Consider the following 24,136-nt stretch of genomic DNA (forward strand, 5'->3'; position numbering starts at 1 on the left):
GTAGTAGTATCCCACAGATTTGGGAGGGAAAATATGTGGCAGCATCCTCATCTCAAGTCCTAGGTTGTCTCTGCAGCTCATTGTTTTATATTCCCACAGTAAGTATAAAAATCTATACATTTCTGTTCTACCTCCCAGGTTGTATACAATCCTGGAAGTGAACCACTCAAAATTTTGCATAGCAACTTCAAATGCTCCAGTGGATCCATATCTTGGTCCATAAAGTCTTGAGTTAAAGGCTGATCACATTTAAGCTTCCCTAAATCAGCTGAGCATTTAATCCTATAATTCTGCATATTTAAATTATCAAAAGTTTAAAAGCTGTTCTCCATAATTGTTTACGTTAATCTTAACAAATGTATTTGCAACTTTACCTACCCATGCATGGTGCCATAAATTCTCTATTACAATGTACCACATTTGACTTTTCTAATTCTTTTCCCAGCAATTTTCTCGTTTCCCATGGAGCAATTTACTGTTGCTGTGGTGTGCTGCCTCAACTGTCTTTAACGCTAAACCTTGATGATGCTTCATATTTGGCATGCGTAGATAGTGAAAGTGTCAGATATTCTAGTTCATGAGGGATTACTCCGGAGTTTTATGGAAATGACATTGCTGCGTCTTGCTCAGCCTGTCACCTTCTAGGTATGTGCAGCCCATTTGTTTACCGAGCCAATCACAGTTTCCCTCATGGAGCTTCCTGCTGGGCCACAGGTTGGGGACATGTCCAAGAGAGAGGTGAGTCTCCAAGGGGTTAGAAAAATATCTGAATATTACTTTGGTCCTCGGATTTTTACTGTATAAATCTGATTCCCTTTCCACAGCTCTACCATATTAAAAAATTCCAACTGCACTCTGTATTTGGGATACATTAAAATAAACCAGTTCCTGTCAATTGCTGGTATTTGAAGCAGTGATTATAGGGAACAACAGTGGATAATGACTTTGCTCTTACCCACAGTACCACAGTCGCTCCGGTCAGGCTTGATACTCCAGCAACTGGAACTGAAGATCATTGGACCCAAAGAATGTCAGTGTCTCTATAACTACAACGGTCCCTATAATTTTACTGGGAAAATATTACCTACTATGCTATGTGCTGGCTACAAGGAAGGGAAAAGAGGTCCCTGCCAGGTAAAATGGGGACCTATGCTCTGCTTCATCCAGCTGCCATTATACTGTTAATAGTAGTTACTAAAACCTTTGCTCCTACCCCAACTGGTACTGTATTTATTGTGTCTCGTAGTGGCTTCCCAATTTGATTTTCCAGATATGCTTCGTATGTTCTTTTTTCTCTTAATGTTATGTTTTTATTATAGCTTTTTATTGACAAAACATATGCACAGATAATTTTTCAACATTGACCCTTGCAAAAACTTTTCTTCCAACTTTTCCCCTCCTTCCCTTGCCCCACTCCCAAAATGGCAGGTAGTCATGTAAAATATGTTAAAGTATATGTTGAATACATATACATATACATACATATACAATATATGTATACATATTTATACAGCTGTCTTGCTGCACAAGAAGAATTTATCCAAGTCATGTCTCCTATGCATGCAATCACATGGCTGTCCTGGGTCAGAAACAGGAAAGGGTGGTATAGAAAGTCAGGATTGATAAGAAGGTGGAGTTACAAGTACCAGACATACTTAGTATTTTCAAATTGGCAAAAAATATATTCCCTCTTCCATCCTTTCCCTCTCTGCGCCTCTCCAAATTATTTAAGCACATTCTACTAATTCCCTAGTGGAATTTTGAGTGTTGACCACATAAGAGCTTTGTATATGCTTTTCCACTATGGATATTCCCTCCCTCCAGCATAGTTCTGAAGCACTTGGGCGTTATCTACTCACAGAGACTCTGAGGCCCCTTGCCTATGAGAACAAAAGGCCAGTGGTTCCCTGGCTAGAATCACCAATTTGTATGGATGTACAGGAAGACCGGCCAGGGAATCTTTGTAAATGTGGTAGCCTTTGAAGACTGGATCAGGGAACGAGTGGAAGAAATGCGCAGCTTTCCCTGAAGCAACAGGCGATCCCAATACCTTTAGTTGAAGACTCTGACTTAATTGTACTATTGCCTTGCCAGGTAAATGAGATTGGAAGTGACAATTCTGAACTAAAACAATGGGAATTCAGCCAGTCTAAATGTTAACTTTCTTGACTAGAATGTGACTGCTCCCAGACCTGGTGACTGGCCCTGGAAAGCTGTAATAATTATTCAAGCATCTCTACCCTGCTGCATGGGGTGTTGGTAGCAGAGAAATGGGTTCTTGCACCAATAGCTGCTTTCAGGAGTAAATGTGTTGCTGTGGAATTGTCTTTCAGAAGGAAGAATGGGGGGAGGGGGTTACAGGTCATGAATAACTTAATGGATAGTTGATTCTTACATTTCCTCTGGTTAAGTAACTTTCTCCCCAACCTACAGCCGAAAAGACATCAGTAGTTGGTACGTGATACTTCCACACAAGGGACAAAGGATACCTATTCTCCGCGCACTGTTAAATGTCAACTTCACAAGGGATTATGAGTATGACCTTGCCCTCTTGGAGCTAGCAGTCCCAGTGTCTTTTACTGAGGATACAGGGCCGTGTGTTTAATCTGCATCCTACTTTTGCCCAGTAGCCAGTGCCGTCTGATCAAGCGGGGCCGGGGGGGTGGAGTCTACAATTCCCCTCTGCACTCCAGCTGAAAAAGCTAGGAGGCATGGCAAGTCCTGCAGCTTTCCACTTTGTTATCTCCCCAGAGCCACCCCTGGCTTCCCCGTCCCTGTTGGAAGCTGAAATGGCATCTAACTGGTGGTGTTATTGCGTCCATGGCTCGAAGGTGGACAGGGTACCCAACCCCTTGGAGAATCCTAGCATCCTGTGTGCTGAATACCATGAAGAGGAGAAAAATGGCTGTTGGGTAATGAAGGGTTCTGATAACCTGCTTGAGGCAGCAGGAGCCCTAACTAGGGCATCTGGGGCCCTGTCCATATTTCTAATAGACACTTCTCATTTCTCAGATGAAATGCTTTGGGGCCTCTTATAGAGATCAGGATCCTGGTTTCTAGCAGGTCTTTCAAAAGCCTCAGCAAATTGTCTTCAGCCTCAGTGTTCTCCCTCTACAACTTCAAGCCTCTGGATGAGCAGAGGCAGCCCCTTATCTCCTATATGGAGGATCAGCTCAAGTGGGACTTTCTGGCTGTGAGGACTCTATCATTCTGTCCCTCAAAACCAAGTTTGGAGGTGAGGAGAATCTTATTTTTCAAGGCCAGCTCTTTGAGCAGGAGGCAACAGGAGTTTGATTTGGGGATGCATTTTGAGTAGGATTTCAAATATTCGTGGTGCTTGAGGTTCAGGTTGTCACTTGGGAAGGAAGTGACTGTGGAATACATAGCCATGAGTCAGCAAGCTGTGACTAATGCCTGCCTGTACTCTCCTTTTCAACCTGTGGTGATCAGTCCCATACAAAGACAGTAACCCATGGCGTTGGCAGAGGTGCACGGTGCCAGGGACATAAGTTTGCATGGCCTCTAGTGAGCTCAGTGATTCTAACAGACACTCATTGTGTGCCCAGGTAGGTTTCTTTTGGGGGTGGCGGTGAGGGAAGTAGAGACTAGCCCATTTCTCTATATAATTTGAACAAATAAAACTGTCCTCTTCAACAGGCATGGCTCCATAGCGTCCCGTCTACAGGTTAAACTGGGTAGAACACGCTTCGGTACCCCGGGCCAGGTGTCAAGGCTGGTCAGCAGCATTCATTACACCAAGGGATCACCCCTAGTCCTACTGAAGCTAGAGACTAGGGTAGAAATTTCAGCTTCTGCTCTGCCAGTCTGTCTCAATTCTGGGCCAGTTTCAACAAATATGAACTGTTGGATGATAGGCTGGAAAGATACTGTAAACCGAGGTGAGCAAAGAGATCCTAGGGTCCTAAAATAGGAATTTTTTTTTTAAGTCTAGGTCCTCTAAACAAGTAGATTGAAATGGAGGGATGGGGCTGGGGGACTGATGCCTTCACGCAAGACATTGTTCTTGTTTCTGATGGGTCTCCATTCTATTCCCAAGTCCCCCAGGCAGTACCCGTGTTCATCTGGACCCGAAAAAAGTGCCCCGCCCTCAACAAGCGCACCCTACCTCTGGGAACCATCTGTGCACTACAAGGCAGGAAAAGAATACAAAGATATGAGGTATGAATGGTCTGGAATGGTCAAGTGATGGGGAAAGCGAATCTGGGATTGGGAAACTGTAATGAAGGGACATCAGGGGACGGGGTTGGGGATGTAAACCCTCTTGTCAATTTGCCTATCCTCATCCAACCTCCAGAAGTCCTGGAAGCTAAAGCTTTTCTTATTCTTTCATGCAGGTTGACCCGGGCTCATCTCTCATGTGCAAACGAGGACCTGACTCCTGGGTCCTGATGGGCATTTCAATAAGGGGAAGCCAAAAACTGTTTGCCCCAGTGGCGACCCAACAGTCTTGGATCTCTCGGACTGTGTGGGATGCACCCTTTGTGTAATTCAGCCAGTGACTCCAGACCTTGAACAGATCCAGAAGCAGAGCCTGAACTGTTCTTCTACTGCACAGGGGGAGAGGTTGAAACGTCCCTCTTTCTCTATAAATCAGTCTCAAATGGCTGCCTATGGAATGCACCCAAACCAGTTCCATGCTGGGAACCTCGAAAGCTTCAAGAAGGGTGACAATGGTGATGACAAACTGGTGTCTAATTGGACTTGCATTCCAAGTGGTGATAATTTGAGCCAAAGAATCCTGGGGGTGGAATGAATATGTTCAATAAACACAGTGCTAACATTACCAGGAGCTTCTTCATGCCTGATGCCTGTGGGGGGAGTTGGGGAAATATCAAAGGAACATTAGTAATTGGGTTCAGGGGAAGAGAAAAAGGCAGTCCCGGGGGCCAACAACCCACTGGTTTTAGATGAGAGGTTTTGCTTAAACTCTGCATAAAGCACGGTCCTAGCTTAAAGGAGCAATCACAAACTGAAGGCGAAAGCCTAGATGTGCAGTCCAGTGGAGGGGAGCCAGCTAGTTTATTCTGAGGGTGTTGTCTACAGAGCTGCTCAACCCTCACCCTCAACACACTACAAGTGCCACAAGTTTGAGTCAAAGACCAGAGCTAGAAGAGAAATTTGTAGCTGATAACGTGGCAACTGCCATTCATTCCTGCCTTCATTGGGCAGGGTGTGCCCAAGGTCAGCTGAGTGTTTGTCATATGCAGCATTCAGTATGTGTCTCAACCAGGTTGATTTGCCATCAAATGATCAGAGTAGATCTAGCTCTACCCTTGGACAAAATTAGCTACTTCTGATGACTCTAAAATCTGTCAAAGAGGGGAAATTGCACCTCTATCCCATCTTGGTAGGCAAGAGATATCCCACTTTATAATTACCTGGCAAACACTAAGTTTGCCCATTGTTTTGCTTGGTGTTTCTAACTGGTTCTCCTGGGAGTGGAAGTAGATGGCCTCCGATATTATCCCTCATAACCAAAATCAAAGCTTTGACTAAGCACAGCGGGTAGAGGCTTAAATTCTTCTAACAGCAGTTCTGTCCACCTTTTCCTGGATTCTCGAATTGAGAGATCCCCTTCCCCCCGCCCGCCACCCTACCCCTCCCCAAGAGTGGATACAAGTGAAGGAAAAGTGATGTTTAAATAGTGTGGATCTACCTTACAGAGGAGTTTCCTTGGCACTAGTTTTAAGAGAACAAGAGTTTTTTCCTGATCTGATAGGGTGACTCATGTGGTAAAGGTCAGGCTGCTAATAATGAGTGCAGACCCCAGTCCCAAACTTCCTTCAGGTAAGGGAAGGGAGGCGGAGCACAGTGGAGGTGGGCGGTACTGCTCAGGGAAGCTAAGTCCCCATTGGGCTAAGCTGGCCACTGAGGAAGCCCTAGAAAAGGTTGTACTGTGGCAGGTAGAGGCGGGCAGGGCGGGAACAGGTGACACAGGATACCAGCTCAGCCATTCCAGACCCCTCCCTGAGATCCTGCCCAGCAGCTCAGGCTCTTGCTTTTAGATCAGTAATGAAGTGGAGGTCGTCTTACGAGACAGAGCTAACCTGCCCCGTGGAACAGACCTTTTGGGCCTGGGGAACGGCAGGCACGTCGCAGACCAGGGCCAGGAGCTGCAGGATGGGCCTGGGGTTGGTGACCCTGTTAAGCTTGTTGAATCTGCTACTGCTTGGAAGGGGTGAGTGAAGGCAGCGGGTGGAGATCAGCGCGACTGTAGGTGGCCGGTCTTCCCCTTCCCCCGTTTCCCATCCCCGTAGTTTACTAGTTCACTGTTCCTCCACTCTTGTCACCTCCCCTCCCAATCACGGCTGACCTAGCCCTTCTCCCACTCCCTTAAATCTTAAATCTTCCAAATTTTCTACTTTTCGTCCCATCCCAACATCCCAGACCCCAACTATGGCCACCTCCCCCTTTCCCGCTCTGCTCATTTTCTTTTCTCTTTGCTTTCAGGGGCCGATGGGAAAGAAGGTGAGAACCTGAGAAAAGAGGAAAGGTAGAGCAAATAGGGAAGGAGGAGAAAAAGTAACCAAGGGAAAAGTCTTTGAAATGAAAGTGGAGAGAAAGAAAACAGAAGGAAATTAAAAGAAACACAGAAAAAGAAAAAGGTAGTACAATATATAAAATAGAAGAAAAGTATCAAAAATGAAAAAGAAGAAAATAAATACATTAGAAAAAAATACAGAAATTAGAAAGGAAAAATTAGTAAAAAGTAATATTAAAATTAAAAATGCTAAATAATTTAAGAAAAAACCCATTCACTAATTTAAGAACACCAATCCCTAACAATCCCTCCCTACTTTATCCTCTTCAAAATTTCCTGTAGTATAGCCCCTCAAGCACATTATAAAAGCGGCCACCAACTTCCCCTAGCAATGCCTTAGCAAATCAACATAACCTATGCATCCATTATACGGTAACTCTCTCTTATATCCAAACAATGGTACGCTTTACCCTACTCCCAAAGTTAAACAAAAAAACCCAAGAAAAAACACAAGAAACACAAGTGCAAGAACAAAGAAATTTTAGAAAAATAGAAAAGAACAAAGTACTGCTAAATTCAAAAGCAAAGTAGAAAAGAATGAAAGAACTCTCCATCCAACTCTCCTTCACTTACCCCACCCCTCTTCTCCAAGAAACACATAAATTTGAAGGTACCAAAGTAAGCTTCAATACATCAACTCACTTTCTATAACCTAATACCCAGTAATCATGACAGCCAACAAAATCTTCACCCATCATAACTATACAGAAGAAAGTCACAAGAAACATTACTCTCTTCACTTCAAAGTCTCCTATGACCTTCTAAAGAAATCCATCACATCCCATCCACCACAACTACCAATACTCTTTCCCCAACGAACTCCATTACACCGTCACAAGCACAAAAGCCCAACACACACTCAAAATGAACTCTATCGTATATAAATTTACCAGAAACAGCAATATTCAAAAATAGAAGAATGGAAAATTTGATATATACCCTTATCTGCTTTTACTACAATGAAAGTCTTTCTAACCCCAAAATCTTTAGCAACTAGAGAAGTACACCCCAGTGTAAAAACATGCTATCTTTACAACATAAAACACAATCCCTGACCAAACCACCATTATCCAACTTGAACATAGTATTATTTCTTTATAAAAATGTAAAATACCTACCAAGTAAACCTGTCTTGGAACAAGAAAATGAAAAAATGCAAAAGAAAAAGAAACAAACCCCTAAACATGAAATTTTACCTAGCCCCACAAAAACTTTAGAAATTTAATGCTTAAAAAACTCAACTATCCAACAAAATACTTCTTCTCACCCCTCCAATTTGTCATCCATTATATTTTTACTAGTATAACTTTTATTAACAGAAACCCATACCTATTATCCCCTTACCTCACTTCTATTTCTAACTTTTCCCCTCCCTCCCTCCATCCCCTCCCCCTTTCAACACTTATCCCTATACATATTAACCTCACAATATATCCCAAATACAACATATATACAAAATAAAACATTCTCTTATTTTAGAAAAATTTCCCTCATCCATTAATACAATAAAAGTTAATTAACTCTCAGTGCCTATTTCTAACCTTTTGTGTTTCTCTTTTCAAGAGAATTCTGAAAACCACTCTCTTGTCCCTGTAGAAACCACTTCTAATTTCTGGCACAGTATTGTAAGTTGAGAAGATAACATGAGCTCCCAACACACAAATTTTATACTCCCCACAACTTTCTACTTCATAGAATACACCATAAAATCTCCAAAAATCCAATCTCACCCTACGTACCCCACATGGCAAAAGTCCCCTTTGAATATAAACCTATGCAAAACTACTTAAACTCAATTCAACCTCAACCCTTAACCCCAAACTTACTACTTCTATTTCCTTATGTCAATCTTCATCACCTCTTGCTAAAACAAAGCAAAAATTTCTACAAACTTTACCTAATTTCGTAAAACTCCAATCACCACCCTCACTACCTCCTAGACAACTAACACACAATCTCCCTCCAACCCTAAGCACAAACACTCTCTTCTCACTGGGACTTGAAACTTCAGATTGTGGAATTGTGGTCCACCTTCAAAATCAACTCTCAATAACCTCAGACTCAGGTTCCTCATCTGTAAAATGAGAGGACTGAATTAGACAGCCTCCGAAATCCTTTCCAGATCTGGAGATATTATCCTTCAAGCACTGAGGAGGGACTAAGGGGACATCCTGACCTTTGAGCCAGCTTCTTCCACACCACAATAGCAATGGTTCTTGGTGTGTGGTTTGTGGCCTGAGCCTGTCTTCATTCTCAAGATTTGTGGCTGTTGTCAGAGGTCTCCCAGTACAGACTTTGGTGGATAACCTGAGACTTCTTGTCGGGGACAGGTACTTCTCTGACTACCATTGGAGAATTCTGCTGCTCTTCTGGAGTACTTGCCCCTTCACCCCAAATCCATGTCAGCTCAGAGATTTGGTGGAGACTGGCCACCACAAAAGCCAACCTCAGTACTGGTTCTTGTGTTCTACAAATAACCCCCTTGAGCAGAGAGCAGCTGCATGCCCATTAACATGCTCTTCATGAAGGATTAACCTCCTGTACTGGCTGACCATCCCCCCAAATCCCAAAGGTAGTTAACTACTGGCCCTTCCCTACACAGGACCCTACCCTGTAGCCACCTATTATTGGACTCCCTCCCTCCTCCTCTACTGCACCCTGGAGGACTGAGCCACCCCTGGGAAAGGACTGAGGGGTGAGGGTGTGTATGTATGTCTGTGTATGTGTATTTGTATACAGGTGCATGCACTGCAGGGGAAGGCAGCACATCAGTCCTATTGAACACAATAAACCATTTGTATAAGCAACAAGTGGCCTGTGAAGTCTCATCAAGCTGTTGATCCCATAGCCCCAATTATTGTTCTTCCCCATTTTTCCCTTCCCAAACGGCCAATTTTTCAATTGTACAGTGATGAGCTAAAGTCTCTTTATTAAAAAAATATTTTAGGGCTTGAAGGTGGGCATACAAGTCTATACATATTTACAGACAGGGAAAAGAGGCACCTCTCACAGGTCTATAGACTGCCAGTGGGAAGAGATGCAGGGAGGTGCAGGGGAATTGGTTTCAGTACCACTCACTTCTTAGACAACTTTACTTGCTTATGCTTGGGTGGTGCCCACTTGAGACAAACTGAGTCCACTGTAAGGAAAAAGAAGAAAAAAGTCAAAAGATGGAGTTGGCTGGAACATGGGGTGAGGGGCTGCCTCTGCCTGATGGATGGCAGAGACCCTGGGCTGGGAAAGCAAGCAATGATATCCCTCTTCCTCAAGAGAAGTGACAGATGTGGGGTACAGAATGAGATGTGTGTGCATGTATTTTTAACATGGCCAATAGGAGTTTATGTATCTGTCACAAAGAACTTTTTTTTCCTCAATGACTTAGAGGAGTAGAAAGAACAGAAAATGTCAAGAGTCTAGCGTTCTAGACTGAGATGCCTGCCATTTCTAACACTTAAAGTTTACACGAGAGGGATCCCACGTTTGCACTAGGCCGTAGGCCAAGTTTCAGTGAGCCTGAGTGAGAACAAAAGGGCATACTGATTGAGGGGGAGGAGAGCGAGGCACTGCTTGCCACTGGTAGACAAAAGAGCAGGTAGGACCGGTTTGGTGATCATGAGACAAGGGCCAGCTGAGTTGCAGGAATGGAGGAGGCCTTGTGTGGCCAATAGGGAGCCTGGAATCCCACAGAACACATGGGATGTCCAGTTCTGTACTCTCTGCTGCCCCTCCCATCCTTTGGTTTGGGTACCTCCCTGCTACCTGTTATGGGGGGCTTCTTGTACTGGGCGCTCTTGAGATGCTCTTCTACTAGCTTGGGGGTGACACAGATGACATGCTGCCCTTTCCAGTACTTGACCATATTGAGTGACTGCAGAGTGCTGATGATGTCATTTTGAGTGATGCTGGTCATCTGGCTGTGGGAGTGAGGGGGAAGAGAAGCAAGAAAAGCTTAGGGATTCCCCTTCTGCCAGCCCCCAGGCATACTCTGTGTCCTTAAAAGGACATTGGGGTAGGGAGGACAGGGTCACATCCAAGTCCATTTGAGAATTGGGGAACTAGAGAGACAGCACAATACTCGCCTTACGTGCCATCCTCACCCTCTGGGCTGTCCTGCTGGTGGTGTGGGGTAGCAGGAAACAACAAGCACCTGGCCAAGCTCACCTGAGATCTTTGATTGACAGTGTGCCTCGGAAGTCCCTCAGGATCTCCAGCAAGACCCAGGACCAATAACTACGATAGCTCAGCTTCCCCAGGTCTGACAGTGGCTTCTCTGGAGAACCCACTGTACTCTCTAACTTCGACAGTTCGTAACCTTAGAGAAAGGTGGAATTGAGGACCCTGGCATTTCTACCCCACTTCACCCCACTCCAACCCTTCCCTCCCTCCCTTTACAGAAGACTCACTGAAGGCAATGAGGAACTTGCCATAACCTCGCCGCTGATATGGGGGGAGGGTCAGGATACAGGCCACATTATTCCCATCTGGGGACTCCTTCTCCTTCAGGAGCAGGCGGGTAGAGAACTAGTCAGGAAATAGAAACTGGACCATCCCAACCTTATACCCATCCCTCCTGTGCCCCAGTTGGCACCTTAGAGAAGTAGCCCACAATGTGGGCTCCCTGTCTGTCCACTTCAGTCAAGATGTAGAAGACAAATGGTTCCACATCAAAGTACAGGGTCTTGTGGTCCAGGAAAAGCTTGGCCAATAGACACAGGTTCTGGCAATAAATCTTAAGAGGGGGGGGGGGGACGACAGATTAGGGGATTCCAGCAGGAAACCCCTCTTTTTTATAAACTTCAATCATTTTTGGAGTTAGAATTAGAATGGAACATGCCAATCCCACTTCAAATAAAAGCCCTCAACAAAAGGAAACCAGTGTGCTTAGGGGATGTTCTCCTGGTTGAGGCTGATAAAAGTAAAGCTTCCTGTGGATAACAAATATTTGTTTGCTTTTTGGTTTGCCTAGGACCTTGAATCTTAAATGTTTGTTGAACATAGGCATATATAATTTTCCCTCTACTTCTGAGGGAAAACCTCCCATGGGGCCTTCCTTACCAAAAACAATTTCTTGAATACCTCTAGATCTCATCAAGGATAACAATGGGGAAAGGAGAAATTCCACTGCCTTCCATTTTGAGGGAAAGTTCTATTCTATTCTAAGGCCCTGGGGCACACCTTGTGGTCTTTGCCATCCACTTCATACACGGAGATGTTGTTCTTTCGATAAATTTCCTTGCCAGGTGGCTGTCTCCATTGACACTGCCCCTAGGGTGGAAGAACAGATGAGACTAACTCTCATCATGGATTCAGCTCTGAAGATGAAAGGCAGCCCAGCATGCTTGTGTGAGAGTTTGACAACCAAAACTCCCACAGCAGACTAGAGCTACAAGAACTGCAATAGGAATCAAAAAAATTTTAGCAAGGGTTTTGCTACTAATTCAATGTGTGACTTTCTACAAATTTTCCTCCTCTGGGACTGGGGCTGTCCATCTATCAACTGAAGGACACAGTCTGGACTAAGGATTCTTAACTTGAGGTCCACAGATAGGGGAGAGAAAGGGAGAGAGGGAACAAGATTTTATTTTTCTTTTCACCAATCTCTAACTCAAATTTATCATTTCCTTCAATTATTTAAAGACTTTTCTGAGAGAATTTACTTCATGAAGTAAGACTTCCCAATGAGTTCATGACTCACAAAAAAGTCAAAAGACTTGGACTGGTTGCTCCTATCACCAAGGGGACTGGAATAAATTTAGCCCCAAAGTGCCTTTCCAAATCTAACATCCTATAATGTATTTTCTTTATTTTACCCACTTCCCTAGTGGCTCTCCTGCCTATTCAAACCCCAATGGTACTGCATATGCCCCCCCAACAACTGTTTATCAAGCCCTAGACAGTTCTCACCAAATGGAAACGGTAGCTCTTCTCAAACTTCATGTACTTCAGGCAGTATTCACAAAGCCAAAGTTTGGGCTGTTTCCCATAATCTTCTGGGAATGGGGAGAAGTACCAGGCATCAATCTCATAGTTTCCAATATGAATCTTATCCACATACTTCACTTTAGTAATCTGGGGGCAGAGATAGTAAAAGGCTAAGAAGAAAAAATTGAGTAGTGGCTTTTCATGAGAATCTAAGGAGAGGGAACACATTCAAATGGTAAGAGAGTGAGAAGGGGCCAGACTGAACAGAAGAGGATTCAGGGGTAGGGATAATGAGAGGTCTGGTCTCCCCTTATTCCCCCCCTCTGCTTACTGCTTCATGTTCCTTTTCTAGTGCTGCTGTTGTGGGATCCATTTCTGCATAGGTCTGGTGAGGAGAGGAAGAGAAGAGAGAGAATAAAAAAATTTTCATCCTATCACACCCCCATTAAACAATGTCTTCCCTTTAAAATTCACCACAATTTGGACATAATTTCCAAATTATTTTCTAATTCTACTGGTCTCCATTATCCAACATCGGCCATCCTATTCCTCTTTGTTCCACCCCTCTCCAAGGCAAAAGATTTATCTCTGTCCAAGGTACATCTTTATCCCTCCTCTTGTCCTTCTATTCCAATCCTGATCTTCAAGATTAAGGCCCCTTTTCTCTTATCTCTTTTCTGCCACTCTCTTGCAGACACAGTCTGGCACCTGTTTAATGATGCATACTTTCTCACCAACATTTTACCTGTGACTGATTATCATTGATCATTTGTCATTTTACCACATTATACTACTAATTTTATTTTTCTTGTATTTTCTCTTATTCTCCTCAGCTAGGCAGAAGGCCTACTTTATTCTCCATACAGAGATGATTTACATTTGGTAGATGTTTGAGACAAAGCTTGATTATGGACTGAGAATTAAAGAATGGGGCAGAACAGAAAGGAATTAGACCTTGTCCTCCAGCAGGCTGTAGGAAATGTAAATCAATAGAAAGTTTGCCTCATGGGGAAAATAAGTACAGGACATCCTTCACCCACTACACCCCTTCCATACTAGACTCCACTTAATTCCATGATCTCATCCAACCCTCTATGAAATTGACATATGCTATTTCCTTATTCTCAAAGCAATCTATTACTTCCTTCCTCCCACTTCTTTATCTCGTCTGTTGAAATCTGTCTTTAAATTCAAACATATGTCAGGTGCTACCAACTCAATGAAACTTCCTGATCCAGTCTAGTGTGAAGTGATCCCACCTGCCTTAAATCTCTCAGGTCTCTTGACTTTTCTCATTCATTTAACTAATTGATGTAAACTGTATTAGAGATCTCAAGAGCTACTCAAGGGAATTCTTGTTTATTTTCATATCTTATGCACTTAAAATAGAGCCAAGTAGTAATAAAACAATTGTGAATGCCATATTTAAACTTTAGAGCAAAAAGGGGAAGCATAACTTGGTCACCTCCTTCGTGTTACAGAGAAATTAAATGCAGAAAATTTAAGTGCCTTTTCCCAGAGTGTCTCAGTTAATCATTCCATGGCAAAGCCTATCACAAAGCTCCTATGTCCTGGCTACCTCTCAGGCCTCTAAAAGTGACTGCAAACCTTTTGCACATGGTTGATTTCATCATGCTTGCGTTTCTGGTTGCGGGTGATCTTGCGCTCAGGCTGCTCTGCCAGCTCACTTAGGTACTTCTCAGAGTTCTTTTGAACAGCTTCTTTCACTGTCTTGGTCAAGGCCAGTCGGTTCTTGTCAACCCATTCATCCAGACGACGATTAACTGAGAGAAATGAAAAGTTAAGAGAAGAAAATTCATATGTCCCACCACCTCCCCAATCCAGATCCTGTTTTCTGAGGTGCCCAGTTAGTTCTTGCCACTTAGCAAAAAACTGTCCCATATCCAGACAATCCAGGTACTCACAGCCCACATAATGCACATAGAATTCCTCTCGTCCTTCTTGGTCATTCACACGGGACTGAATCACCTCTGCTGAGTCTATAGAATAAGAAACCTTGAAGTTGCCAGGAGAACTAGGCAGATAATGGATGAGAGTCCTTGAAGGGTAAGGACCCTTCCATCCAGTTTCTAATCTCTCTGGCTCAATTGTGCTAATCACCAGACCACTCCCCCCTAATTTTCCTGAGGCATATTCTTTTACTTTTTAACAGCTCTATAGGGAAAGGATTGGATGCATAAAACTCCAACTCTCTTCCTAATCTGCCCATTGCTCTAAATTCTATTTAGGATAAACAGAACAACTTTCATCCTTCTTCCACACCACTGCCCTTCAAATGCTGGAAGAGAGCCATCATTTTTCTAATCCAATACCACCAGCTCCTTTAATTCACCTTGTGACAGTCTCCAGTGCTTTTCTTTTTCTTTCTTTCCTTCTTGCTGAGGCAATTGGGGTCAAATGACTTGCCCAGGGTCACAAGTTAGTGTTAAGTGTCCGAGATCAAATTTGAACTCAGGTCCTCCTGACTTCAGGGCTGCTACTCAATCCACAGTATCACCTAGCTGCCCCCTTCAGTGATTTTCAATCAAGAAGAATTAAGAGTTTGTATTCAGCTGGGGGGGGGGGGAGGGGGGAAGGACAGGTAATCACTAAAAGATTTTGTTCTTTTTAAAGCAGGGAAATGACATATTTGTGAATTAGTAAGCATCTTTTGGCAGTTGTGTGAAGGTTAAAAGGAGAGGCAATATGGCATAATAGAGAGCTGGTTGGCCTTGGAGTTTGGAACAAGTTATTTATTTAATCTCAGTACCTGAAGCTATTTTCAAGAATATAAACAAAAATGAGTGGAATCTTTTGGGATAGCATTGATTAAAAGAACTTTTCTTCTAGCCCACTCCCAAAAAGGTGAAGGAGACTAGTGCAATTGCTGTGTCTAGTCAAGAAGACTCACTCTAAATGATCTCAGGCAAGTCACTTAACCTCTATCCTAGCTTCTTCATATATAAAATAGAGATAATGATAGCACTTATCTTCCAGGGTTGTCAGGATGATCAAATGAATCATATTTTCAAACTTAGAACATTTTGAAAATAGCAAGTATTATTCCCAACCAGCTAATTGATCTTCCTACCTAAAGGTAGGAAGTTCATCCTTCACTTGCTATGGAGACAGATATTCCTCAAGTTCAGGTCTGACAATGTTAAGACAGCCTTATAAATTCCAGTGGCTCCTTATGACCTTTTGGAGAGACAAAATCTGTTTGGTTTTTCAGTAAGCCTCCTTCCGTCCACTGTTTTCCTTTCTGGACTGTGTGTACATTGTGTACAATGTAATGCCTACACCTCTTGTAGATCTGTCTCTTCCATTGGAATATGAATTCCATGAGAACAGGGACATCCTTGCATTAAGCGTGGTCCCTTGTACATATGAAGCACTTAATAAATGCTTCTCTAAAATGAGGAAGCTATTACTATAATCCATGGAAGATGTGACAGTCTCGAATTAAGGTGTCTGCAAATGGATAGGAGATGATGCCAACTAATAGGAAGGAGAAAGAAGTCAAAGACCTCTTCAAACATATGTTAAGACTTGTTTTCATTCTTCCAACGATGAAGAAAGTGAATGCCCAAGGAAATGTGATACAAGTAAAACCAACCGGATAGTAAATGGTAGACTTGTTTTGGCACCCATCACCATATTGCAACGTCTCCAACATTCATCTATTTCTCCATAAAGTCAAGAGAGAATTGGGTTCAAATGCAGCTTAAAACACCAGCTATTTGAACCTGGGTAACTGCTTAAGCTACGCCTCAGTCTCCATCCATAAAACGGGATTAACGGTAATAGCTCGGACTCTGGAGTAGTTTGGGGACAAGAATCAAAGTGCTTTTGCAAATCTTAAAAGCTACACCGAATGGTTGGCTACTTCTCCCTTTCTCTGAACGGTTTTGGCGTCAGACACTTTCCACTTCTCTTGCACTTTCCCTATACGACCTCCTAAAGTTTAAGCGCGATCATCAAACCCCAGCCCGCAAGGCCCCTCCCAGACCGCGGTCCTTTCATCCCCAGGGATGCTCCAGACCCATCATCCCGCAGACCACCTCCCAGACGCCAGAGCCGGGTCAGCGCAGGACGGACTTCCACCCGCCCCCAGCCCGTCCCTCCCAGCGCTTATCCTCAGCCCCCGCCCTTACGCCAAGTGCTATCCGGACGTCGGCAAAGGTAGGTTTCTCCGATCTCCACCGTGACCTCGGGCTCGCCGCGGGCCGGGGCCGGAGGGGAGGCGCGGCCTGGGGGCGGGGAGGTCCCTTCGGCGATAGCTCTCTCCCCGCCCCCGGCCTCGCCCTCCCCCGGGGCTCCGACCGTGGCCGCCGTAGCGGAGCTTGCCGTCGCCATCGAACCGGTCGGAAGTGACGTAAGAATCAGGCGACTCGATGCCCCCTAACTTCCGGGTCCCGTACGGCAGAATGGGGCCTTTAGAAGCAAAGGGGAGGCGGAACCGCGTGACGTTATGTACCACGATTGAGTCGCTATGGGTAGGGACCGACCATGAGGGGGCGCGGCCCGGGCGGCCTCGTTTCTCTTTCCCGCCCCCCTTTCTTCCGTACGACATGATAGTGTGGAGCGTTGCTACGTCATGAAGACGTCTGCGTTTCTTCTAGGCTACGCCTATAAACCGTCTAAATTCCGAGAATTAGGGCGGAGAGGGCATCGCGTTCTTTTTTAACCGGAAACGATGGAAGTGGAGAATGGGTGCCTTCAACTGCATTCCTTGTTGCCGGGCAACGGCAAACGACAGCAGTAGTAAGAACTCCTTGCCGGTGCTGACCTTTTTCCGCTTCAAGAGGCGTCCCCACCCCCACCCCGACCTTCGTTCTTATTTTCAAGCTTTACCGAAAGCGTTCATCTCTACCACCCTGGGATTATGATTTCGTGCAAAATGTTCCCATTTTACAGATGCAGAGGTGAAGCAACAGATGCAAAGTCGCACAGCTAAACAATGGCGGAGCTGGTACTTGAGAATACTCTAAATCCAAGCCCAGACCTCTTTCCACGACACCACGATGCCTCTGGGAGGATGGGGTGGTGCCAGCTCAGCTCCCAAAGATCTTAGAGGTTGTGGAAAGTAGAGTTCAGACATTACTGTGGACAGCTGAAAGAAAGGGAGGGATGAATGAGGAGGCCTTCGAACCTTAGGGATCTCTCCTCAGAATGTTTTTAAACACGTTACGTAAGGGCTACAAAAGAAATTAACTTTTTCTATCCTGAAGTTCACATCTACCCAAAGTCATTTGTGGACTCAGTTTAAGAAACTGTGGTCTGTGAACCCCGGCCAAGCCACTCAACTTGAGAGTATTTCCAGCATCTGAGCGTGCCTGAAGAGAGCTAATCTCAATAGGTCTGTGATCCTGTGTTCTTTTCTAAACTGATTTTCTTCCAAGAATAAGGGAATCAGACCTTATTGCTCAAAGACATACTATGGACTTGGACAGTTCAAAGCAACAGGAACTTGTCTTTTCTCCCTTTCCTTCTCAAGGCCTTCTCTTGGTCATGAGCTGAACTCCTAGTACAGGCACTTGTAGGGAGGGGAAGGGAGAAGGTCATAAAAGGATAGAGAAGGTAATGAATGACTGGAGTTCAGGCCATCTGAGCTATGGGTCAGGACTCCCTCTGAACATCCTCCTGAGAGAAAGAAAGACAGTTATGAGAGGGTGGGGCTGTGTGTGGATGATAGAAACTAATTAGCCCTCATTCATGAGTCAATAATCTAGAGATAGAAGCAGGGAATTCCACACCTGTTTAGACTTGGGGATTAAGGGGATGTCTCAAGGGAGAGAATAAACACTACATTGCCACATTTCCTCTTTACTTATGGGTGTGTCTAGTGCGTCATTTAAAATCCAGATTTCTTGCCACTTCCATCCCAACTTTCCTCTATCCCCCACACTTTCCTCCTTGTCTTCTGGGCCTGGTCAAAGTTCCTAAGTACCCTGTAGCTGGCAGTCTGCTGGCCAGGACTCATAACAGGCAGGAGGCCAACCTGGGTGTCACAACCCAGCTGAGTGTGAGTATTTTTAACAGCCACCTGGGTTCAGAATATCAGGCACCCTATGACCTCACTAACCTTGGACAGCCGAAAGGAAATAGAAATAAGGAGGCTTGGGGAAATAAGAGCAGCCCGAGGATATGTCATAATCGACAGTTATTCCTATTTTGGAAAAGCTAAACTGAAGACCTCACTTCCAACAGGTCTCTGGCCCCACAAAGGAACTAACAAAAATAGAGAAGATCCCAGAATTACGCTTAGAATTTAGGGAAGATGGCCTAGTTATGACAGAAGAAAAACCCAGAAAGAACTGGATTTCAGATCAGAAAAGAGTTCAAATCTTTCTGTTACTTGCTACCATAGATGGTCTTAAGACAAGTCACTATTTTCTGGGTTTCAGTTATCTGTAAAATGAGGTGGGGTTTGTTTAGGTGGTCTCTTTCCAGCTCTAAATCCTATGAAATGGATGGTTGCTATCTCCATTGATCTCTTGGAAAAGGAAAATGTGTCCCACCCCCAGCCAGACCTACCTGTCTGTGGACAAGGGGAAAAAGACAAAGTGACCCCCAGCTTTGTCCTGGGAAGACAGACAGGAAAGTCTGGCTGTCCTCCAGCCAGCCAGGACACACACACCGTGCCCTGGGGGAGGGGCTTTCAAAATGTGCACTTTAATATTACAAACACAGCAGTGGATGGGGAGGGGAATGGGGATTCAAGGACCCCCAAGCCCACTTCCCCAACAACATGTATGACGAAGGCCTCTGGGGCCTCCAAAGCTCCCTCTACCCCATCATCTACAGCTCTGGGTCAAAAAGCCAGAGGCAGAGAAGACAGGAAAAATGAGGAAGGCTTTGAAAGGAAGAATTGCAGTAGCTGACGGGTAGAAATTCTTGAGTTACCAACCCTGGTCTACTGGGCTCAGGGGAGCTGGGAGTCTAAGTCCTGATTACCCAGAGTCCAAGGTTAAACAGCAAGGAAAAAAAGGTTCAGAGATTCCTGACAAGCCATTAACAAAGGTCCTGAGGGGAGCTCCTGGCTCTGAATACTGCAGACCAATTTGCAAGACCTGGAAGGAATGGGGGGGACTTAACAGTATTATGGTGAGAAGAGGGAAAAAAGCAGGCAGCTTCCCCTGGCAAGTCCCGGGGAAGGGCCCGAGCAAGGGCAGGCTAGATGGGTCAGATCCGGAAGCTCTCTTCCTTGCCATCAATATGCCGAAGTCGTAGGTAGACATCTGTGCCGATCCCTTGCAAGGACTGGAGGCGAAGGGAACCACCTAAGTATTCTGCATAGGCCCTGGATGTAGGAAGACCAAAACCAAACCTGGAGGAATGGAAACAGATGAGTGTGAGGTCCTAAACATCCTATCCCTTTGCCCCTTCCTCCAAGAAAACCACCAAAATCTGGGAAGGGAAAAGCCTCACCCATGCATAGGTCCTGACTGGCCATTGCTGTTTGTATCCAGGTGACCAAAAAGCGGACTGATTCGGGGATCCTGAGTGCTGGCTTCAGCCGTAGTGAAATGGTAATCCATCACTTTGTCCAAGTGGTGGTGAGCGATGCCCCCACCCCGATCTGAAATTCTAACAGAAGCCAGCCACACCACACTAAGGCCATCTGCAGGGATCACTCCTAGCAGAAAACCTTCCCTTCTTAAACCACCCACCTCCAACTTCTCATTTCCTCTGGATCTCCTGGGCTTGCAGCCCTGTTTCTGTGTGTGTATACAAGTTAGACAGCTCTGCTAGGGCAGGACATTCCCTCTCTGATCTTATCTTTCCTACAACACCCCCCTCCCTAGAATCCAGGGCTCAAGATGCTGCCCTTCCCCACTTCTGGCCTCAGCCTGCCACTACCTATATCCTAGTCTCCTTGAACTACTCAGTAGGTTCTTAAAATCTATCCCCCTCCAAACCTGATAATAAGGTCGATATCATTGTTGGCAATAGTGATGACAATATCCGGGACATTGTATGGAGTGTCTAGATGGCTCTCCATTGTGGCCCTAGGATAGGGGGAGCAAACGCAGGTGGGATTATGGTTAGCAATCCTCCCTCCCCACAACTCTTCTCCCAGGAGTCCAGGCCCCACCTCATAGCATTCTTCAGCAGCTCAGGAAGAATGTAGTCCAGGGGCATTGGGATGAAGGGGAACCGGGCAGCCACATGGCCATTGATCCGAACTCGAGGGGCATTTCCATACTTGTGTTCACACAGCCTCCTAGGAACAGGATAAAGGGATGGAGGATGGAGGATCTCAGCTTGCTCAGCATCCTCAGGTAGTCCCCCTCTTCCAGTTTCCCTCTCCTTGTCTGCCCCTCACCTGGCAAAGTCCACCCACTTCTCAATGATCTTCTTTGGAGAGAGTCGAGTACAGATGATCCCCACAAAGTCGGGCTGGAAGAGGGAGGAGGTACATGGAGGTTGAAGGAGGCAGCTCCCTTCTAGCCAAGAAACCCTCCGCCAGCAGATTCAGCTGTCTCCAGCTCAATCTCAAGCCACAAGCTCAAAGGGAGCGCTGACCTAAAAGACTGTTATCTGATCCCTATTTCCCTCCTAGGACATCATGAGCTACCCTGCCCATCCCTCCAGCACTGGCACCTTGTCCTCATGCAGAGCCAGGTGATGGGTGGCCAACATACGGATTCCCAGCCGTGACGTCAGTGTCTTGTCCAAGAAATATCGGACCAGTTTCTCATCCTGAGAGGGAAGAAGAGGCCGAGGGATATGGAGCTCTTTCCTTCTTTCTCTTCAACCCAGTCCTGGGCTTTCTCAGGCTGCCCCCTTCATCCCTCTTAAGATATGGAGCCCTACCTGGATATGCTTCCGGCACTCTCGAAGTCCCTCAGCCAGAAGAGTTACCACATCTTTGTGATCATCTAGGAGTTGACGGACCAACTGGCAATACTGAGCCTCAGATGCCTGGTCCTTTATCTAGAGGCAACCAAGGTCATTAGACAGTCCTGAGTATACAAGATGCCTCTCTTCTACAAGGTACCTTCTCTGTAGTCTTTACCATTCTAACATGCCCTCCAGCCCTCCAAACCCCACAGACTATTCCCTTCTAGAAATTCTGCACATGCTTTCTCTGTCCCTCCAGTCCTCCCAGTTCCCCAGGATTCTCCCACCTTACCGGGGCAAATTCACTCAGCTTTTGGAAGGCTCGGATATAGAGTTCATGCTGAAAGGAAAAGTAATGGTCAAGGGAGAAGAGAGGAGGATTACAGGGGGAATTAATTACTCCTTGGCCCCTTTGTCCAGCTGCCTCTTACTCTCTCCAAGTCATTCAGTGTCCCACAGATGCACACATTCTCCTAATCCCAGATCTTTAGCAGTTAAGGAGGCAGCATTCTGTAAAGCCAGCTCATAATTTATGCTTTTAAGTGGGAAAAAGCCCAATGCGGAAATTGGAACTAAGTTCTAGTCCTAGCTCTCCCTGACTGGCCACATGACCTTGAGCCAGTCCCAACCTCGTGGACCTCAATGTTCTTGTCTAGAAAACAAGCTGGGCACCAGAAGATCACCAAAATCTTCTCCAATTTTGACATTTTATGGTATTTTTTCACCCCCTCCCCCTTCCCTCCAACTAAGTCAGTCTCTCACAGGCTTCCTCCTTTCCCCATAGCTGATTATGTTCTACTTCTCCAGAAGCTGGAGTTTCCCTTTCCCCTAGGTAGGTTAAGTTTTTTTTTTTTACCACATGGAGAATGGTAGGATTGCAGCCAATGATGAAAGGCAGACTTCGGAAGCCCTTGATACGATGAGCTATACGAACAGGGAGCTCGTGGTGTAGGTAACGGGCACTTTTCTGGAAAGCAAGGATGTATGTTTTATGTGTGGAAATCTCAAACAAGAGCAGGATATAAAAAGGGAGCAATGGTGATATGGTGAATGATAGTTGGGCTCAAGGAGAAGGACCACAAGACGCTTACCAGCAGGTGGCTGCCATCCTGGGAACGGCCTGAGTACAACATCATGGTTGGAGTAAGACGGACAGAAGGCTGAAAATATGGACAGATGATTGATAGCTTCCACATAAACTTAGCTATTTCCTCCAAATTTTCCCCACCCTGGAGAGTACCCTTTTCTTCTACCATAGCCCACCTTCTCAGCTGCAGCATCAATGGCTGACTGGTTGTAGAAAGAGGTGACAGTCTTGGATCGCTCTCTGGCCAGTTCCATGTGATGGGTGTCAGTGGCCGAAGTAGACCAGAATCGAAGAGCCGGGGAAGCCAGTGGCCAGAGTGGGGAACCCCCACGGGGGCCACTCCCCAGCACTGATGCTAAGAGCATTGTCCTCTCCCCACCTGTTTATCTTCTTGATGGGCCTCCAAAGGAACCCAGGAGGTGGGTCAAAATTGACTGGGTGGAGGCTAGGGGGAGCTGGCTTACCTGAGATTTAGGGGGGGAGGACAGGAAACAAAGGGTAGGCCTCGTAGACCCACTCCCATCTGTTGGAAGAAAGTAGAGAAGGATGTGACTACGAGAACAGAACTACCCCAGATGCACCTCCAGGGATTTCCCAGAAACCGTTCTGGGGGCATCCTTACATTGGGTTCCCAAATTAGACAGATTTCCCTACTAGAGGTATCTCTTGGCCCCAATTCCTAGAAGAGCAATTTCTGATGCTGGAGGAGGTAGAGTAAGGAGTTGGGCAAGGGCTGACCCTTCTTTCCCCTTCTGCAGGAAACAAACTTCAGCAGCTTGGTGACAGGCAGCCTCCTGAGGACAGGTAGGCTGGACCCTGGCAGAAAAGCACCAACCACGCTGACAGCCCTCAAAGAGGATCTATGCACAAAAGATCAGATACAAAAATGACCCAGCAGAGGGGATGGGGGGGGCCTGGTCATCCATGACCAATCAAACTTGGGGGATGGGAGGCAGGGGACTCCCCGGTGTCCTCTATCCGGGGGATATCTCCTACGGGGCTCTTCCCCCTCCCTTCTCCTCCACATTACCCCCCAACATATGGTAGCGCCCGGGTAACCTCCAATGCCATTCCTTCCTTCCCCCGCCTCCCTTCCTTCCCCCTCCCCCTCACCCCCCACGTCGGCGTAATGGTAGATCCCTCTTCAGGGCCTGCCATGTAAGACCCCGCAATGGTAGGGCCCGCGTGGGGGGTATGCCATGTGAGGCCCTCACTTACCGCCTGGGCCAGGAAGAGAGTGGGACGGGGAAGAGAGCGGATCCGACGCGGGTGCCAGAGTGAGAGGACCAAGCTGAAGCAAGCAGTCTGCACCTTCGGACGCTGCCTCCCCTTGTTATCTTCCCCCCCCCCCTCCCCACTCCTCCTCCTCCTTCTCCTTTTTCTCCTCCCCCCTCCTCCTCCTCCGGGGCTCTCCTCCCTCCTCCCGTCTCCAGTTCCTACGTGATGACGTAGATAAAAGAAACCTACGCTGAGGGACCAGGGCCTCCTGGGAATTGTAGTTTCTTTGGCACGACCTCTCTAAGGACTGCGGCGAAGTTGCGAGGCTTTGGAAAGAATCCCAGAATTGATCTGTGAACTTGTGCTCAAGATTCTCCCCCATGCCCTAAGTATTCTCCTCGCCTGTTGAGTGACTGTCTATCCTTCAAAACTTTTTTCAACTCTGTGTAATGGTAGTGACCTCCGTTAGCTTTGGTTTAAAAAAAGCTCCCCTCCTTTCC

General features: G+C 45.9%; 3 protein-coding genes across 6 annotated transcripts; 1 reads left to right on the plus strand and 2 right to left on the minus strand.

Annotated features, from left to right (window-relative positions):
• The first annotated feature begins 2,711 nt into the window (after positions 1-2,711).
• Positions 2,712-4,803, plus strand: LOC116419968 (polyserase-2-like). Its single transcript, XM_031942798.1, has 6 exons — positions 2,712-2,912; positions 3,125-3,193; positions 3,451-3,566; positions 3,658-3,899; positions 4,058-4,179; positions 4,356-4,803. The coding sequence occupies exons 1-6, from the start codon at positions 2,712-2,714 to the stop codon at positions 4,506-4,508; spliced, it is 903 nt and encodes a 300-aa protein (XP_031798658.1). The 3' UTR covers positions 4,509-4,803.
• A 4,668-nt stretch (positions 4,804-9,471) lies between these two features.
• KAT8 (lysine acetyltransferase 8) lies at positions 9,472-17,007 on the minus strand. 3 transcript variants are annotated; one of them, XM_031939767.1, is made up of 11 exons: positions 16,639-17,007; positions 14,410-14,484; positions 14,093-14,268; positions 12,816-12,869; positions 12,467-12,631; positions 11,738-11,827; positions 11,151-11,291; positions 10,966-11,059; positions 10,724-10,874; positions 10,322-10,476; positions 9,472-9,701 (listed from the first exon to the last, which is right to left on the minus strand). In XM_031939767.1, the coding sequence occupies exons 1-11, from the start codon at positions 16,838-16,840 to the stop codon at positions 9,637-9,639; spliced, it is 1,368 nt and encodes a 455-aa protein (XP_031795627.1). In that variant the 5' UTR covers positions 16,841-17,007; the 3' UTR covers positions 9,472-9,636. The 3 variants fall into 3 exon arrangements, with proteins under 3 accessions (XP_031795627.1, XP_031795618.1, XP_031795638.1); XM_031939758.1 differs by having other exon boundaries at positions 10,966-11,083; XM_031939778.1 differs by lacking the exon at positions 16,639-17,007 and adding an exon at positions 15,576-16,454 and having other exon boundaries at positions 10,966-11,083.
• Positions 17,008-18,290: 1,283 nt separating this feature from the next.
• BCKDK (branched chain keto acid dehydrogenase kinase) lies at positions 18,291-23,782 on the minus strand. Of its 2 annotated transcripts, none has more exons than XM_003761597.4 (12): positions 23,637-23,782; positions 22,595-22,941; positions 22,423-22,491; positions 22,188-22,298; positions 21,624-21,671; positions 21,305-21,424; positions 21,092-21,190; positions 20,814-20,887; positions 20,583-20,711; positions 20,407-20,496; positions 19,916-20,074; positions 18,291-19,814 (listed from the first exon to the last, which is right to left on the minus strand). In XM_003761597.4, the coding sequence occupies exons 2-12, from the start codon at positions 22,781-22,783 to the stop codon at positions 19,670-19,672; spliced, it is 1,233 nt and encodes a 410-aa protein (XP_003761645.1). In that variant the 5' UTR covers positions 22,784-22,941; positions 23,637-23,782; the 3' UTR covers positions 18,291-19,669. The 2 variants fall into 2 exon arrangements, with proteins under 2 accessions (XP_003761645.1, XP_031795652.1); XM_031939792.1 differs by lacking the exon at positions 23,637-23,782 and adding an exon at positions 23,041-23,400.
• Between the last annotated feature and the right edge of the window lie 354 nt (positions 23,783-24,136).

This window comes from Sarcophilus harrisii, chromosome 1 (assembly GCF_902635505.1).
Source record: "Sarcophilus harrisii chromosome 1, mSarHar1.11, whole genome shotgun sequence".
NCBI classification, from domain to species: Eukaryota; Metazoa; Chordata; class Mammalia; order Dasyuromorphia; family Dasyuridae; genus Sarcophilus; species Sarcophilus harrisii.

What these genes read in the sequence shown, in the direction of transcription:
- BCKDK (XM_003761597.4), bottom strand. Translation starts at nt 22,783, where the DNA reads ATGCTCTTAGCATCAGTGCTGGGGAGTGGCCCCCGTGGGGGTTCCCCA. An exon ending in AGCTGAGTGAATTTGCCCCG is followed by an intron (nt 21,425 to 21,623) that starts GTAAGGTGGGAG and finishes GGTTGCCTCTAG; the next exon opens with ATAAAGGACCAGGCATCTGA. An exon ending in GATATCGACCTTATTATCAG is followed by an intron (nt 20,075 to 20,406) that starts GTTTGGAGGGGG and finishes GGCTTCTGTTAG; the next exon opens with AATTTCAGATCGGGGTGGGG.
- KAT8 (XM_031939758.1), bottom strand. Translation starts at nt 16,840, where the DNA reads ATGGCGACGGCAAGCTCCGCTACGGCGGCCACGGTCGGAGCCCCGGGG. An exon ending in AGAGCTACCGTTTCCATTTG is followed by an intron (nt 11,828 to 12,466) that starts GTGAGAACTGTC and finishes CTTCCACCCTAG; the next exon opens with GGGCAGTGTCAATGGAGACA. An exon ending in TTGTGGGCTACTTCTCTAAG is followed by an intron (nt 11,084 to 11,150) that starts GTGCCAACTGGG and finishes TTTCCTGACTAG; the next exon opens with TTCTCTACCCGCCTGCTCCT.
- LOC116419968 (XM_031942798.1), top strand. Translation starts at nt 2,712, where the DNA reads ATGGCAAGTCCTGCAGCTTTCCACTTTGTTATCTCCCCAGAGCCACCC. An exon ending in AGGAGAAAAATGGCTGTTGG is followed by an intron (nt 2,913 to 3,124) that starts GTAATGAAGGGT and finishes TACAACTTCAAG; the next exon opens with CCTCTGGATGAGCAGAGGCA. An exon ending in TCAAGTGGGACTTTCTGGCT is followed by an intron (nt 3,194 to 3,450) that starts GTGAGGACTCTA and finishes TGTGGTGATCAG; the next exon opens with TCCCATACAAAGACAGTAAC.